Source organism: Hydra vulgaris, chromosome 10 (assembly GCF_038396675.1).
Source record: "Hydra vulgaris chromosome 10, alternate assembly HydraT2T_AEP".
In the NCBI taxonomy this organism is placed as follows: domain Eukaryota; kingdom Metazoa; phylum Cnidaria; class Hydrozoa; order Anthoathecata; family Hydridae; genus Hydra; species Hydra vulgaris.
Genome location: NC_088929.1, coordinates 13,036,851 through 13,055,889, shown reverse-complemented (window position 1 = coordinate 13,055,889; position 19,039 = coordinate 13,036,851). Strand labels below are relative to the sequence as shown.

At 29.9% G+C, this 19,039-nt stretch overlaps 1 protein-coding gene across 1 annotated transcript in view; it reads left to right on the top strand.

The window, feature by feature from the left end:
* Positions 1 to 12,475, top strand: part of LOC100214023 (small G protein signaling modulator 2) — a 58,518-nt gene extending 46,043 nt beyond the window's left edge. Inside the window, exons 13-20 of the mRNA XM_065807286.1 lie at positions 202 to 972; positions 1,228 to 1,355; positions 2,841 to 2,923; positions 9,684 to 9,793; positions 10,023 to 10,119; positions 11,320 to 11,431; positions 12,041 to 12,096; positions 12,228 to 12,475. Coding sequence (XP_065663358.1) covers positions 202 to 972; positions 1,228 to 1,355; positions 2,841 to 2,923; positions 9,684 to 9,793; positions 10,023 to 10,119; positions 11,320 to 11,431; positions 12,041 to 12,096; positions 12,228 to 12,361 — 1,491 coding nt within the window. The 3' untranslated portion in view covers positions 12,362 to 12,475. The remainder of the gene's footprint in view (positions 1 to 201; positions 973 to 1,227; positions 1,356 to 2,840; positions 2,924 to 9,683; positions 9,794 to 10,022; positions 10,120 to 11,319; positions 11,432 to 12,040; positions 12,097 to 12,227) is intronic.
* The last annotated feature ends 6,564 nt before the right edge of the window (positions 12,476 to 19,039 follow it).

Here is a 19,039-nt window from a genome sequence, read left to right as displayed (position 1 = left end):
GAACCAACATTTGTATGTTCCTTTTTTTTCATATTCCTTTTTTTTTTAATTATCTTTTTATGCTAATACAGCTATAATCACTTTTGTTACATGATAAAAAAAGATTTAAAGTAAATTTTGAAACTGATATTATTACTCAAAATAAACTTCAATTTTTTAGGTATGGCTGTATATACTAAAGTAAACTTCTTTTTTTTTTAGGTATGGCCGTATATACTGGGACATTATACTTTTGCATTACAAGACAATCTAATTGATGTTTATGATAAAATTGTTAAGGAGAATTATGCAACTATATTAAATGAATGCAAAGTTGTTGAAAGGCATTTGCAGGAAAATGAAAGAGAACTTTTAGCTCTTAATGGTTTTGCTAATGGAGAAACATTTTTCCATCATGAAATTCAAAGTGATGCAAAGTCTAGTTTAAATGATACTTTGTCATCTGATAATTGTACCGATAATCTTGATTCTATTTCAAATGACATTAAAATGCCAGAAGAGCCTAACAGCGATAACAACAATGAATTTTCTGTAATCGCTAGTATACTTGAAACAAAGCATAGTTTAAGAGAAATGGTTCAAAAAGCTTCTAAGAAAGGTGTTTTGGCATGGAAAAATATTATAAAGAAAAAAGGGAGGAATTTTAAAGATTCTCAAAATCAATTTGAAGGTTTACATCAAAAGTTTGTTCCTAAAACTCAAAGTTTTAATATTGCACAAGCATGCTGTGTTTGTGGTAAAGAATTGGATGTTGATGGAAGCAGTTTTCATGACATACTTGACAAGATTGATGACAGTATAAAGTGTTATTCTTGCTTGAAGCTAGTTGAAGAGACTGATTTAAACAATGATTCATCTGAAATGATTGATGACCAATCACAGTCTAATAGAAATGATGTTGTTAATGAGAATGGTGAAGATATCCCTATAGAAAAAAAGCACTCCGTTACCTCAATTGGAAGTAACTATTCGGTACAAAAATAAGTTTAATTTAAGTAAAATTATACGTACAAAATTATACATTCAAAATTTGTAACATTTTATAAAAAAAATCTTTACAAAAAAAATAATTATTCATTAATTTATAATATTAATTTTATACAAAACATTTATTAGCTATTTTTAAATATATAAATGTTAAAATTTTATGCTTAAAAGTATTTTTTTTTTAAATTTATATAAGATTTATTTTTGTTACTACTTATAATTTATATTTGTTTTTATTAGGATGATTACTTAAAAGACTTTGCTCTTAACATTCATCGCATTGATAAAGATGTTCTTAGATGTGATCGTACCAACCCTTTTTTCTCTAGTGAAGCAAATCTAGAAAAGCTACGGAACATAATAATGTGGTAATTTTATTTTTGTTTTTTTATCTTTAATCAAGACATGGTTTGTGACTTTAATTAATATTATTATAATTAATTAGTTAGTACACTTAACCATTTTTACTTTGTGTATATGGATTATCATTTCATGTTTAAAGTTTTATGGTATAAAGTGGTTAGAGTGCTGACTTATAAAATCTGAATTAAATATTCTGAAGTTTGATGTGGCCAATAATAATTTAAAGTCTAAGGTTTGATGACACCTATGGCCATAAAACTGACATTTCCAAAAATGGCACAAAACTTTCTCATTTAAGGGATCCTCAAGAGACAAATTGTATTTATTTTATTAGGAAATAGCTTTCTGAAACAAATTTTTATTGACATATTTACAAAAAATCTTTCTGGTTATGAAGTTAATATTAACTTCACAAATCTGCGTTTTTTCTCTTGTGAAAAATCTGTTTTGAATAAAAATTGTGTGCACTCACCTAATATTAACTTGTGCCAGAAACTAAAATTGCTTAAAAACAAGTGTTTTTAAGCAATTTTAGTTTATGGCACAACTTGAGACTTTCAACAAAACAAATATTTTGTTAACAAAGGACACTGTTGTTTTACTTTTATTTGAAAGATACATTAAAGAATATTTTTTTATCTATAATTGCCAAAACAAGTTTATTTGTATTTTTTTTTTAAAAACTAAAGAAATAAAATAAAAAACGTTTTACATTTTTAGAATTTATTAAAGCAACGTGTTTTTTTATTTATATTTTAATAAATATCTTTTAAAAATAACCTTTTTTTTTTTTGTTTTTTTTTTTTTTGTTATTCACCTCTTCAAGGCCGAGACGGCCACTACAGATGAGGAGGCTACTTAATAGTGGTTATAACCCTCTCTCAATTCTAAAACTCCGAAACACGAACCTTGGCAAACAAGGATGCTGCACGGAGAAACAAGTTAAGCGCAGTACTACCAGGGACCTAGTGGGAATCGAACTTGGAACCTCTCACTTATGAAGCAAGCGCTTTAACACTACCGCAGATTTATTTCAGATGGAATCAAAATAACTAGTATAAACCTAAATAACTATTTTCATTTGATAATTATATATTTTTGTTAAAGATTAAATGCGGTAAACTAAAATAATGTTTTTAACTTGATTTTAAATTATTTCAAAAATATCTTTTTGTATTGATGTTAAATTTTAACTACAAAAGCGAATTTATCAGTCCAGGTTTAAAAAACAATAATAATTAAAGAACTGAAACTTACCTCTACAACTAACAAAATGCAGTTAAAAATAGTAAAGTTTTAATAACATCATGATGAATAACATTAAACTTATTTCCTAAGGTTTATTAAAGTTACGAAACCAACCTATCTTAGTATGTGAGGATCTCTTCAAAAGCTCTTCCATGATAGTTAAATTTTCTAGTAGGAGCACCTTAAAAATTATTCAAAAAGAAAAGGGTTTTTCAATTTTTGAATATGTTTTTTTAATTTAGCTATGTTTGGGAACGACTTAATATTGGCTACATTCAAGGGATGTGTGACCTATGTGCTCCTCTTCTTGTTATTTTGGATGACGGTATATTCACAGCTATTTTTTTAAACTATTAGTGCATTACAGAGTTTATGTTTTATTGATTATTTTGTTTTTGTTGATGTTATTGGTTTAGTGTGTATGGAAATGTTTCCTTAGTTGAGTTAGTGTTTGTTTGTGCATAGTATAACACTATAGGATAAAAAATTTACAAAAGGACAAAAAATGCCATCTTTTTTCTCTTTTTCGTTTATTTTCAACTTAATCTCTATATCTAATTTTTAACGTTTAGAGCTCACTCTTGTGTACTAGCTTTTTTAGTAGTTATAAAAAAGTAGTTTGACATTATAATTGTAGTAATTATAAAAAAGTAGTTTAAAATAAAAGCACATTTACTAAAACAACTAATCATTTAAAAACGTTTATGAGGTCATCCACTTATCTGTATCTAAATCATCGCTTTAGATACAGATGCTGGAGTGATATGAATGTCAAGCAATGGATCAACCTGTTTGTTGGCAATATCAGGTAGAACGCAACTAGTGAAATCAAGAGATGATATTGATGAAAAGTTTTAAGCAAACAATTCAGCTTTATCTTTAGGTGAGGTGACAAAGTCTGAACCATACAAGAGAGGTAAAATTACAGATTTGCCCTTATTATTGATACTATTTAAAGATTCTCCAGTCACAAGAGCCTAATTTTTGTAATGAAATACGAGGTTTTATGACCTGAGAATAGCGGGCTTTGGCGTTAGACAAAACCTTTTTACAATGGTTTCTAGCAGTAATAAACAGACGTCTGTTTTCTGGAGAATTGTTTTGCCGATAATATGGAAGTAACGGTTTCGACTGGCAATCACAGCAGCACAGTGTGAGGAAAACCATGGAGGAGAGTGAGGCTTGACCTGGAATCGTCAAGAAGGAATAAAAGATTCCATGCCAGCCTGAATCCACGAAGTTATGTAAGAAGCACATTTGTTGACAGGAAGACAAAAGATTTCTACCCAAGGGCCATCACAAAGAAAATCACGGAAAGAATCCCAGTCAGTTTTACTGTAGTTGTAAGAGGTTCGATAATAGGGGGTATCAGGTGATGAAGAAGAATGAGATATTAGTTTTAGAGAGATCAAACTGTGATCAGAAGAACCTAAGGGTGAATGTGGAGAAACTGAGCACTGACTAGGATCAGAAACAAGACATAAGTCGAGTAGAGAAGGTAAATGATTCGGGTTGTCAGGAAAGCGAGTTGGAAAGTTGACTATTTGAGTTAGGGATTGAGAAAGGCAAAAGTTGTGGGCTTTAATGCATGCAGAGTCACTGACACTAGAGCCAAGCCATTCAGAGTGGTGAGCATTTAAGTCACCGACAACAACTAAATTAGCTGATGGATAAAGAGAGAGGGCTTGGTCAATATGATCAGAAATAACGTCAAAAAGAGTGCAGTCTTGAGATGAAGGAGAGCGATATAGAACAAAGAGAAAGGCAATAGAGTGAAGTGGTGCTAAACGAAAGCACATGAAAGAATAGTCTGTGGATTCAAACCTAGTTTCGCGACAAACAGGTGAATTCTTACGAATGTAAATGCCCAGGCCAAGCATGTGACTATTGGAGTCTTTACGAAATAAAGGAAGATAACCATCAACACTAAGATCACAAGATGAGACGAACTCAAATTAGTCTCACAAAGAGCAAGTAGGTCTGGTGAACTTTGCAAGAGATAAGACTCAACAGAAGAAAAGTTACTTCGAAGACCACGAATATTAGTGAATGGTAGGTTTAGAGAACTTGGTGATGATGATGGTTTTTTGTGTTTTATAGTTTTTGGTACTTTATTCATTTTTAAATTAGATTGAAGAACTTGACTCAAGGCATAGATAGTACTCAGAACACCGTTTCATAGCCCAAGCAATTGCCTCATTACTACTAATAAGCCGTAACAAAGGGCTCCAAATGTGGCTTCCACAATGCACACCAAAAGTACAAACAGGTACACCATCCATGCGCAACATGGCACTGTTAATACTTTGATATTTTTCAGCTGTTGATGGAATCAGCCTCTCTGAGAGATACCACAGAGTTAGGGAAACCTGACTACCAGCCGGCCTTAGAACCATAAAACTGACTTTTAGAGCTGTACCCTCATTAGGAGATAATAGAATGAGTTGCCTAGTCATAAAAACAGAGGCACAAGCAAAACCCATGCATTGAGTCAAGAAGATCCAGCATTCAACATCCTAAACTGGAAACAATGTATTAAAAATACATCTGCTCCAGCCTAATAGATGAAGAAGGGGTGCAAGGCTGGTCAACAGATAGAATCTGTTTACCCCTTAAGTTTTTGCCTAGGAGGCCTTCTACAAGACAGTAGCCGGGTGCATTTAACATCTGCCCAAATGAGTGTTTTTATCGAGACACCATCTCTAGCCTTTACTCAACCAAGAGCCCTAAGGCATGTGGTGTTTTAAATCGGAGTTGGTATCTCCTAGCCTTTGCCTAAAAAGGCGTATCCTACAAGGCAGTAGGACATGAAGCAGATTGTACTGTGTTACATGTTACCAGTAGCAGGATAACCTGATCTGAATTCTTAATATTTTGCAGGTTATCAAATTAGTAGAAGTGGAACAGTAATAGGTAAAATGCAAACTTCAAACTGTAAACTGCAAACCGGTAAAATGCAAACTTTTTTGTGAAATAAAGATCTGTTGGTTGTTAATGATGTAGTATTTTTCATTTTCCATTTGCCGTTAAATTGTTTATTTTCCTATATATTTTATGGACTTCAGGCAGAAACATAAATTATAATTAATTTAAAAGAATTACAGTCTTATTTAAATAAAATATATCAAATACCATTATATTTAAATTAAATTAAAAAATTGAAAAGCAAATGTTTTTTAAATATCATAACTGCTGTGGTCATTAAAAATATAATAGTTCGCAAAAAAGTTCGCATTTTACCGGTTCGCTGTTTGCAGTTTGCATTTTACTGACTACCAAGTGGAACTTATTAATAATTGAATCCAAAAAACAGTTAAAAAGAAAAAAAGCATACAATTACTGTTCCAGTTGATTACAAAATGTTAAACATTAATAACATAAAATTGATAGGAAATTTAGATAGGGGTAGGCGTTACTCTGTGCTAGTTGTACGACAAACTTTGAACTATACATTTCATTACGATGCACAGAGGGTCAGAATGCCCATTTTTGTGCCAAAATTATTTTTTTATTAAATATTATTAAATTTGGTATAAATAACATACTTAGAGCTTCTAAACATATTTGTGACTAAAAAAATGATTTTATTAATTTTTTTTTTTCTTAATAATTATAAATACAGCAATAAAAAATTAAAAAAATGCATTTTTTCACATCTTATCAACTCAATTCAAACACAATCCACACAATAAACATTAAAAAATTACATTTTACTGTTTTTAATAGGTATACAATCTTATGAAAAAAATACTTTCATGTCTTATCAACTCATTCATACACAATTTACAACTTTAAGGCAACCATCTATGTCTGCATATATTTAAATGAAGTATTTACAATGTTTTCTCCTGATAATAATAACTCCAAAGCCTCAACAGGAAAGTCTTTTTTTTTTGAAGTGCAGGTTTGCCTCAAAGATGCTATGACAGGATCAGATGAGCATAGAAATCTTTTCAAAATGTCCTCATTTGCTATACATCTTAAAGCTTTTCGAGCATGACGTTCACAAAACCGTTTGAAAAATTTGTTTGTTGCCTCCTGCGCTTCTTCACTCATCATTCCAATTGGCAGTGAGATTCTATTAACGATGGCTGGGCCGTGGATCAGCAGTTTGTGGAGGCTTTGTGGCATGTAGTACCATGGGTACAGTTTCACAAACAACTTTGCAGTTTCTGTACACATCATGGTAAACTTTTCAATATTTATTTCATAGCCACTTGATATGCTTGACAAAGTAATGTGCAATTTTAAAATTAGTTCCTTATTAACACCTGTTATATTTGCAAAAGATATGGCATCAGTAAATGCTCGTCGAGAAGTGTTGCCATCATTAGATGTACCAGATCCTCCAGACTTTGGTTGATCAACAACAAGGCCCATCTGTTGAAGAAAAGCTTGTTGGATGTGAGACTTTGTTTCAGCAACTTGTGCTTTGTCTTCTGCTGTTCTTGCTTGCCACTTTTTGATAGACAACTTGTAATCAATATGCAGAAAACATTCAAAACATCGAATCCAGCAATGCAGTGTAGATAAACCATACTGCAAGCCTTTTGCCTGGTAATTTCTTACTATGCTGGCATCAATGTTGTTCATCTCTTTTGGTGAGCATCCACAGATAGAGCAACACTGACTTGAGTTAGTGGCCTATCATTGTTATTTCAATCACATGCTTTACTTGAAGTACTTCTCCATTGTTTAATATAATTTTTGTACAATTTAAATTCCTTATTTCTTCTTTTAGTTGAGCTTCTTCAGAGATTATAATATCTTTAGACTCTTTTTCAAACTGAAAATGCAAAGGGCGACAATACAGAGTTGATGATGGTTTTAGGTTTCGCCACAAAGTTGTCTTTTTTCCACCAGCAAATGAGCTCAAGTCAAGTGGTACTATGCAAGTTAAAAACAATGACTCTTCTATTTGTATATTACGGATACCATCTTTAGACACTGTTTGCTTATAAACACTTTGTCCTGTTGAGCCATCAAATCCTGCCTTGTGTCTTAAAGTAGCAAATATAGTTGTATCACCAGCAACTGTTGTGGTTGACCAAGCTCTGCATTGAGATTTTAGCAAAAAAATCATCTATCTCTATTTCATTTGGATAGCAAGATAATTTTGCTGCCTTTATTATGTGATATGAAGGATAAAGTTCACAGTTTTTTCTTAAAGCAGCATTTCGATGTAGTTGATATCCATCTTTGGTCATATTTGTATCTAAAAGTAAAGCTAGAGCCTCATTGCCAGAGAGTTGTTGAGATATTTTGTTACTATTGTTAAAAATTCTCTTTACTGCATGTACCTCATCAAGTTTATTTTCTTTTTTAAGAGAAACTTTTGCTGCAAAAAGTAGTTCATTTGATGAATGCCCATGTTGTAGAGAGTTGGTACGCCTGTACTTTGTTCGAAGTGAACAGTCATCAAAATTCTCAATTGATGGCCTGCCACGTGTATTTGTTTCACAGGAATATCAGTAAAAACATCAATCTCTGTCTGTAGCCACTCTTTATGCTTTTTTTCGAAACAAATATGGTTACCTTTTAAGTCCTGCCATCTCTTTCTTATATGAATTAGCAATGTTTCCAGCTTAGGGTTAGGGTTTACCAGATTCATACCATTGATAACATCCTTTAAAACACCATGGTCAGAGATTTTTAATTTATTTTCTAGCATGTAGGTATATATATCAATGTATTTCATTTTAACCTATAAATTCTAAAATGCATTCATTAGAAATCATTTAAATGACAGTATATTTATGCCTAAAAGTTTAAAGATGATGTGTTTTATTTTTAATTAAAAACCCAAGTGATTAATTAAAAATTAACTAATTAAAAAAACTCGTGATTTGTTTGTTGCGGGCAAAATTTTAGTTATAACCTGCTATCTAAAAGTTAATTTTTGGCCAAGGTGGTACTTTGTTGAAGCTAAAACTAACTTTAAATTATAATATATATACTTAGTAAAGATTTTAATGCATTTTCAGACTGGAGGATTTGAAGGTTTTTTTAATTAAATAAAGTAGGCAAAAATTTACACTAAAAAAACCTGTAAAAACACATCATCTTAAAAATTAAATAAAAATTCTTACTTACAAGCAAAAAATTTGCAGGGAAGTTATTTTGTTTCAAAGAGTATCAATCTATCAATATATAAAAAAATTATAGCGCAAATAATTTTAATTAAAAAATAGTTGACAGTTTCTGTGTAGCAACACATATATTTTATTAATTTTTATTTTAAAACTTACAAATCTGGCAAAAAAAATTAACTTCAACAGGCCATATAAAATTTAATATAAAAGCTAGTGACTAAAAAATATCTTTTTTTTAAAGCTTGATAAGTATGGAAAACAACTATTACCATTAAACCTACGTTGAACAAAAAATTTTTTTTTAATTTTGGCACACTGTATGATGTAGTTATCAAATTAATTGTAATACATTTTCACCATTACAAGTACTTTTAAACTAAAATTAGACAGAATTGGTGACATAAGAATTCACAAAGAATGGAAAAAAAATGTATGAAAAAGAATGTATAAAAACTAAATTTGAAACATTAACTATATCTTAAAAATGTTAAAAGACAAAATTGTTTTATGATTAAGCCTATGTTGGGAAAACCAGCTTTTGTGTGTTGTATTGTACCAATATATAAACTTATTGCCAAATTTAGGCCTTGTTGGGAGTAAATCAATATGAAATCAATCATCGTAAATTGCAGCTTATCAGTATTTTATTAGTACCACTTTTTTAATTTACTTTATATAAATAATTGACTGACAATGTTTTTTGTTCATGACAATTGTTTTTGTTGACCACTCCAATTCATGCAAGAGCTACTAAAAGGATGCTAAAATAATTATGATTATTGTGATCATGATTATGATCATCATCACATCGTCAAATCATCATCATGATCATTATGTTCATGATGATTATGATTCAATAATGAAAAAGCATTATTGAATCAGGATCATCATGACTATGTGAAAAAAAATTAAGTTCATATATAAAAGAATAAGTATTTCTTATGTGATCAATAAATAGAACAATTTTCAGTTTTGTTTTTTTAACTTTATTAGAAGCAAAAGTTTATGGGTGTTTTGTAAAATTAATGGATAGAATTGGAGGCAATTTTCCCCATGGTGAGAAAATGGATCTGCACTTATCCAATCTTGCTTCCTTAGTCCAAGTATGTTAAGTTTAATATATATATATATATATATTTAATACAATTTTATTAAATTTATATAATATGATTTATATAATATATGTGTATATATATATATATATATATATATATATATATATATATATATATATATATATATATATATATATATATATATATATATATATATAATTTATCTAATTTATTTTTGTTTACTTTTTTGAATATTAGTTATTTATTTAAATTTTAGATTCTTGATCCTGAGCTTTATGAAGTGTTTGATGTACACGAGGACGAAAGTATATTTTATTTTGCTTATCGATGGCTTTTGTTAGACTTTAAAAGAGGTAAACACCTTAAACATATTTCTGTTAAAAATAAATCTAGTAATTTTTTTAAATTAATTTGAATAGAGAAATAAATTTATGCAATAAGTATTATATTTATTAGTGTAAGTTTGGCCTTTTTATTAAACCTGGTATTGTTTAAATTTTAAAATTGGCAAGGGCTACTAGGCAAGGCTTTTTTTTTTTTGATTTTCCACGCTTTGTTAAATTTTTGATATTTCAGAAGTTATTAAAGTATTTATTCATAATAGAAGTTTTTCTGATTTGTTATTGTAAAAGTTATTTATTTCTTATTTTTTAATGAAAATTTTTTTTTAGTTTAAAATGTATGCAATGTTTTAGTAATCCAAAAATTACTATAGTTTTTTATTTATGAAAAACATTTGTTTATTAATAAAAAAATGAAAAACATGATATGTTAGGAGATTTTTTTCAGGAAAGGTTTAACTTAATAATTAAAATATATCAAATATGTTAGTGTATTCTACAAAAAGAAAGCCCAATGTTCATAAAGAACAGAGCAGTAAACTTAATGAAAATGATTAATTTCATTTTTTTTTAAAAACAGAACGTGTATTAAAAAAATCAATAAAATTGACATTCTTGAACATTTTTCGACTTCAAAAATTTTAATCTCAAAATCAAATATGATTTTTCATGTTTGACTTGGTGTTAAAATTTCTGAATTTAAAGGTTCTAGTTAGATAATGCTCAACAGTGTTTTCAGATTTTAGACAATTTTTATTGTAACTCCTTTATATTTCTTAATCTCTCTGTAATTTTAACATTGAGTATTTTTTGAAACTTTTTGATCTAAATATAAAATACAACATAATATAATACAATATAAAATACAACTAAAGTTTTTTAACTATATAGTAAATAAATTATAAATAAATATAAAATAAAAAATTATATATAAAAAAAAAGTAAAATACATTTACATTTGTACTGCATGTTGAATACATAAAACAAATCTTACATATAAGAAGAATGATTGCATGGAGGTGTATTTATTTTTTAATTCTAATTTATGTGATTCATTTAAAAGAGTGAATAATTCTTAATTTTTTTAATTCACAAAAATATATAAATGGCTGCCTACATTATCTTACATTCACCGGTTTTCTGCACCTACTTGCAGATTAAGTGCACAATGTTGCAACAACAATATTTTTTAATCAAAGAATCTATTTTTAGAACTTCTTTATGAAGACATATTCTTGGTTTGGGAGACGATTTGGTCTGCTGCTTCTGTTTCTTCAGAAAATTTCAGTTTATTTTTTGCGCTTGCTTTAATTGAGCTTTACAGGTATTTGGTTTATAGTTCTTATAAATTTAGTTTATAGTTCTTATGAATAAGATATTGGGTCTTTTATGTTGTTAATGAATATGAGCATAAGTGCTCCAAAAGAATTTACAATCACTGACATTAGAACAAAGCAGTTGTAAAAAGCTTGAAAAAGCTTAAATCTGCAAAAGTGAGAAATTTTTTTTATAACAAATTCATAAAAAGCGAAAATACAAATGAGTGTGTAGTTTAGACTCATGTAAATTTGCACTTATGCAAGTTTATACTTGTGCCAGTGTTAGTAAATTCTTTTGGCGTGCTTATGTCGATTCACACTTAGTTAAATTTTGGCTATTGCTTGACACTCATGAAGATTACTTATGCCAGTGTTTGCAAATTCTTTTGACGCACTTATGCAGATTTGCATTTATTAAAGTTTTTGCAATGCTTCGCACTTACTTAAGTTTGAGGATTGTATGCATAACCTAGTTTAGTCGGTTTTTTGTTGTAGCTGTATGAGTGTGATTTATTAATTTATTTGTGCGTATTAGGGTGTATTTGTTTTTATAAAAGGACTCTGTATGTCAATGGAGGCTTCAAATAAACAGTTTTTATTTAATTTTTGTTTAGAGAGATCATAATTGATAATAAAATGGATTTTACTGATATCATAAAGTTTTTTAACGGTATTTACTTTTTTATTTTTGTGCAAACATATGTTCTGATGAAGAAACAAAAAATTCACTACCCTTTAAAAGTTTGTATGAGGAATTTGCTTTAAAAAAATTTTTATATTAAAAGTTTTACGTGTGTATAGAAATGGCCGAGCAACACGACGCGCATGCAGCTCTTAACTTGGCTAGAAATATTGTCCGAAAACTGCAAGAATTAATGCATCCTGGTGAAATAGAATCGAACTCTGTTGAAAGTACAGTGCATGTAAACAGCTAAGATGGTCACACAATAAAGAATTTTTTCTAGTTTCGCTCACCTTTTTTAATTAATTGCTTTTTTAATAGAATTTTTTTTATTTCCTTAATGATATAAAGATAGTCCTTCAAGATATTTCCTAGTTATTCACAAAACAATCCAAAGAATATATATATATATATATATATATATACACATATACACATATACACATATATACATATATACATATACATATACATATACATATACATATACATATACATATACATATATATATATATATATATATATATATATATATATATATATATATATATATATATATATATATATGTATATATATATATATATATATATATATATATATACATGTATGTGTGGATATGTATGTATATAAGTATATAAATATATATATATACACAAATATATATATATATATATATTTGTGTATATATATATATTTATATACTTATATACATACATACACACACACACTCTTATGTATAAGAATTATAAGAATATTATCTAACATTGTATATATCTATTCAAAACTTTCGAATAAAGTCTAAGTACATGTTGTAAATTTTATTAAATCAAAAATCCCATTTATTTAAATTATTTTATTAGTAAATATTGTAGATCTCGCAATTTATAAATATATATATATATATATTAAATACTAAATTATTTCTTATGTGTACTGGCACTTCAATCACAAAAGATAAAATGTTTTGGAAGCAAAAAACAGTAAATAAGCCAATGAAATTTGTATAGTTTTTCTAGTTTTATAAGTGATTATTTTTGATGTGCGAGGCCTCTGACAAAAAAAAAGTATTTATGCCAGAAACCGCAGGGGAGTTATTAGGCGTAAAAACCACATTTAGTGCTAACTGTAATATTATAATTTACGTCAATTGCATATTAGCCCAATCCAGAATGGTCCTGGATTATTGGCTTTTTTACTATTATCATAATATAAAAGCCAATAATCGTTACTAAATATTGCTTTTATAGCAAGTCTTTTTAGTTTAAATTTTTTTATTTTATTCTTTAGGTTAGTTAGAAAGTCTGAAGTGTCATATACTTTAGGAAGGACTTAATTCTTTTTTTATAATGTAAAACTTTTACAATATTGTAAACTTTACAATGTAATTACGCCGAAATTGTGAAGTTTATTTAAAAACTTTTTGTTTATTAGTTGATTTTTTTAATTATTGATTTTTTTAAAGTTATTTTAAATCTTATTACCAATATTTATTCCTTTTAAAGTATTATATTTTTCATTAGTATTGTTATTTTAGTTAATATAATTATGAAATTAGATAAAAGCGAAGAATTAAAAACAATTTGAAGATGGCAAGTTGAGTTTGATAACTTTATCGGCTGAAAAAGATCTTAAAGATAATACTAAAGCAACATGTGCAGTTTGCCTCAGGTCAATAAAACTCTCTTCAAGTGGCCTCTATGCCTTGACAAACAACGCAAAAGGAGCAAAACAATATAGAATTAAGAAAAGAGAAAAGTTCTTTAACATTTCGTCAGCCGAGAACCAAGAGGCCTTATGTTCATTTTTTGTGTCCGAGAAAATCAAGTTTTAAAATTTAATTTGTAAAGACTTAGCCAATATGTCCGAAAAAATTTTTTAATATTTTCAAAAGTTGTATTGTTCTAGATTTGACTAGATTTATTGGACACATACCCCATTGAATGTTGAATATTTATTGATAATACACAGAAAAAACACAAAATGTGGAATACGGCCTCTTGGTACTCGGCTGATGACTTTTTTTTTCCGACTCTAATAAGTCAATTACAGAAAAACAAAAAATATTAGACTCGTGTCTCAAAAAACTAGATTTTACTGAGGCTGAAATTATCTGGCAGCTCAAGAATGTGGATAGTAGATTTTCCCTACTTTCAAATGGCCACGTTTTAACAGCTTTGTTTCAAGACAGTATATATAGCTTCGCAATTTCAAATAGGTTGTAGCAAAACTTCATTTGAGTTAAATCACGGTTTGACTCCTCATTTTAAATTCGTTTTGTTAAAATTTTAAAACTGACAAACATCCTATTTTGATGTAAAGGAAATAATGATAAAGTTGCTTGAAGTTATTGCCAAACCAGATGTCCTCAAAAAATACAGAATCTAAAACATGTTGAAAGATCAAGATCTTTTATTGACGCAAGATTTACTGTTACTGGAGAACTACATCATCTCTAAAAGAATAACTTAATTGGCTCAAAGAAAAGAGTTCTTTGAGATGGGTAAGAAGTTTGAAAAGAGTTCTTTGAGATGGGTAAGAAGTTTGAAAAGAGTTCTTTGAGATGGGTAAGAAGTTTGTTGTTTAAATAGTAAAAAACTATTAGGACAAATCAAATTCTCCATTGAATTATTCATCAATAAGAGCAACCAATAACTTTGACCCTAATGTTTTGAATTAACAAAACAAAAATTGGTAGATCGTTTGAAAACTTTACTTGGGTATTTTATGAGTTTAAAGATTTCATCACCACTGCTATGTAACTTTGTTCGTTAAAAATATTTAATTGAGTTGGATAATGCTAAAAAAGAGAAAGAGAAAACAGAGCATAAACGAAAATCAACGCATTTCACAGCTGACATTGAATAATTGAATCAAAAAGTCAAGATTGCAAAAAAAGTTATTTTAATGATGGAAAACAAGTTACAGAATGTATGAACTTGCAGAGAAAAAGTAACCTGATTTACGTTAAGAAAGCGAATTAAAAAGAAATAGTATTAAAACTATGTTTTTTTTTATTAAAAGTATTAAATGGATGCAGTTACAAAACAATAGTTTCTTAATCATTTTTTGTCAAGTGGTTCTGTCAATTTTTTTTATCAAATTGAAATTAGTAAACAGTATAAACGGGCATAAAAACTTTTAATTGGTGCTCTATATTAAAATTTAATTAATGCTCTATATTAAAATTTAATTGGTGCTCTATATTAAAATTTAATTGGTGCTCTATATTAAAATTTAATTGGTGCTCTATATTAAAATTTAATTGGTGCTCTATATTAAAATTTAATTGGTGCTCTATATTAAAAAAATAAATGAAAAACTAAAATGCAATTGATCATCGATATTCTAATGGCAAAACGTTTGCCCCAATCTTGATTTGCTTTAAATTATTTTGATTAACAGGAAAATTTTCTCTTTTTTTGTGGGTGCAAATGTAACAAAACTAAAAAAAAAATAAAAATAAACTAATTAGCGATTTAACTAAATTTAAATAACCAAACATAACCTAACTCACACGTCCCGGGAATCATAAGAAACTGTCACGGAAGACTCCGAAAAATCCTTTGGAGGGAATGATCCTCACACATTACTGTTCTCAAAAATGCAAAAAATGAAATGTTTTGTGACCGTCCGAGAAAAAAAAATCAGTTTGAATTTTTTCATTTATTCCTTAAAATCATGAATTGACAACTTTGACTCTTTTTGCATTTTTACAGCATATCTAAACAAATTCTACTTAAGCACTCTTTAGATATGGATACTGAGATGAATTTGACCAAAAACATCTTTACTAAGAAAAAATAAGTAAAATATAAATATATTAATATAAATCCTTTTTAAAGTTTTATATCTATTCTAACAAGCCGTAAATGATACCATTTCCTGATATGTAATTTTTTATTAGACAGGATTTGTTAGTTATTCCCAATATGTCTAAATGACCAATCTTTAAATATTTGCTTTGTGCTATATTTTTAATCAAAATTTTTTTTCTGAATTCCGGGAAATAGCACTGTCAAAATAAAGTGTGCAATACCTACATATCTGTGGATGAGAATTTATCTGCTTCGGATCCCATTTTAAAGGTAAATTTTCCATAATCTAAATCTAATGATGACAAGGTGTTTCTTGACCAATAACTCATTTTCTTTTTAATTTTTAGATACATTTTTAATGTCAACTTTTGCTAGTCATCAATGACAGCCCTAATCATATGCATAAAAGTAGTGATTTTCTTTAGGTCTGCTTTGCGATCATGCCTAATTCAGTCAAGTCCCATGATAAATGCATGAAAAAAGCTTGTTTTCTCTGCATGAGAAAGTGTGTCAGAGAGGTGACAGACTACTTGATACAAGTTGTGCTAGAAATCCTTCCAACTCCTATAGACTTCAGTGACTCAAGAGTGCCCAGAGGCATTTGTGACACATGTAGGCTTGCATTAGGAAAAAAAGCAAGGGGAGAGTCCGTCACCATTTCTCCTGTCTTTGACTTCTCCCCTATCAGGATGAGACCAGTTACAAGAGAGCAAGCATGTGACTGTCTTATCTGTAAGATAGGACGGATGAAGTTCCTTGAAAAGCATCCTCTGGACAACCCACCGTCTTCAACTTCAGCACAGCCTAAAGCAACACAGTGGAGGTGCTCAGACTGCCTTTCAATAATTGGAAGAGGGGTGCCACACAACTGCAGCAATGCCCCCTTCAGTGAAAATATGACAGCACTTGCACTTGAAAACCCTAAGGTTGGAGAGCAAATTGCAGCATCTGTAGATGCTGCCAAGGAAGCCTCTCCCCATGGGACTGTGAAACTGGCTCAAGCCTCTGGTGGGCGCCCTTTGCGAGTGAAGAACGGTAAAACTTATTGTTTTTAATAGGTACTGCTACATTATTTTCGTGGTTTAAATACTCAAGAGATTTTTGTAAATCAGCAGAATACTTTACCCAACCTACAATTGAGATCACCACTGACAAAATAGAAAAAAGAAGTCAAATTGTTGTTCACTGCATCAAACTAGCAGACCTTCTTGATCAGCTGCTGCTCCAAAGGAAAATTTCCTCAGAACATGTCGTGAAGCTTGGCATTGATGGTGGAGGAAGCTTTCTCAAGATCAGCCTCGGAGTTCAAGAAGTTGAACAACCTGAAGACTTACAATCTCCCCCTCGAAAAAAGACTCTGGCTTCACAATTGGCAAAAGACACAAGCGTCAAGCGCCAGCTTCTGGTTGCCATTGCTGAAGATGTTCCTGAAAACTACACCAATATTCAGAAGATCCTTGACTTAATTCATCCTGATGGAATTGACTTTCTCCTTTCCTGCAACTTAAAATTGGCCAACATTGTATGTGGTATTCAGTCCCATTCCTGCTCACATCCCTGCACTTGGTGTGATGTTGAAGTAAAAAACTCTCTCAAAAAGGGAACCTTCAGATGTTTGGGTCACTGCGACAGTGATTTGATGCCTTTCAGGTAAAAATTACATTCCTTATTTACGTTGAAAATTTATAACTGTCTTAATTTTTGATTATTTCAGTTACCAATCCAAACAACAATAACTGTTTCTTAATACCAGATCTAACCTTTATTCTTTCATTAATGTCAATTTGACAGAAAAACTGGAAAAAATAAAATTGTTCTTGTGTTTCAGGCGCATGGGCAAGATCCAAAACAAGCACGACTGTTCAAGAATGTCATTCACTTGCCACTCTTCGACAAACCAGACAGCTCTTTGGTCCTCACCTTCATAGCACCCATGGAGCTCCACCTCCTCCTTGGTGTGGTCAATCACCTCTTCAAGGCCTTGAAAGAGGCTTGGCCAAAGGCTGATGATTGGCCAAGATCACTGCACATCAAGAGCCAGCATTTCCAATGAATGTCGTAAGCTTCTGAGGAATGTAGATGTGCTGAGGCAACTGGCTGAGCAGGAACTTTTTAAGTTTTACAACTTACCTTATGCTAATCTCTTCAGAAGTACATGGTATAGTGTTTTGTTTCTGTTTATCTTTACTAAATTTGAGTATTTCTTTATACAGGATTGTGCCTTCAATATTTTTGGCATCATCAACACTCTTCAAAAGTTTGATGCTGTAGTGTCCTCCTGCTTTGGTAGCACCCTTGATCCGCACTTCGCTTCAAAGATTCAGGCCTTCAGAGCATCATACCTTCATCTCCAAGGGGTCAGTGTCACCCCAAAAGTCCATGCAGTGTTCTTCCATGTGGAAGATTTTATTCTGTTGAAAAAAGAATCACTTGTGAATACAGTGAGCAAGCCACTCAGGCACTGCATCACAACTTTAAATATCATTGGGAAAGATACAAAAGGCCCAACAACCATCCAGAGTTTGCAAAGTGGCTCAAAACATGCATGGTTGACTTCAACAGCAAGAGTGTCTAAAGTCATCAAGAGTTTATAATCTGTTTGGCTTGATTTAGGAATCCTTTTTAAAGATTATTGTGTACACATTCATCTTAGTATCCATATGTAATGAGTGCTTGAGTAGAATTTGTTTAGATATGCTGTAAAAATGCAAAAAGAGTTAGAGTTGTCATTTCATGATTTTAAGGAATAAATGAAAAAATTCAAACTTATTTTTTTTTCTCGGACGGTCACAAAAGATTTTATTTTTTGCATTTTTGAGAACAGTAATGTGTGAGGATCATTCCCTCCAAAGGATTTTTTCAGAGTCTTCCGTGACAGTTTCTCGTGATTCCCGGAACGTGTGAACTTCTTACTGGCTTATTAAAATGTTTTATTACATACATTTTTAACTCATCTTTACTCTTTCTTGACTTCATTATCGCTCTAGTTTGCCCAATAATTTTCATTATAATTTTCAGATGTTCTGGGTTTTTGTAGCTGCTCTTTTTCATATTATATTGCAGAACTTATTTTAAAATTGCAGAACTATTGTTTTAAAATTCATAAAATCATAA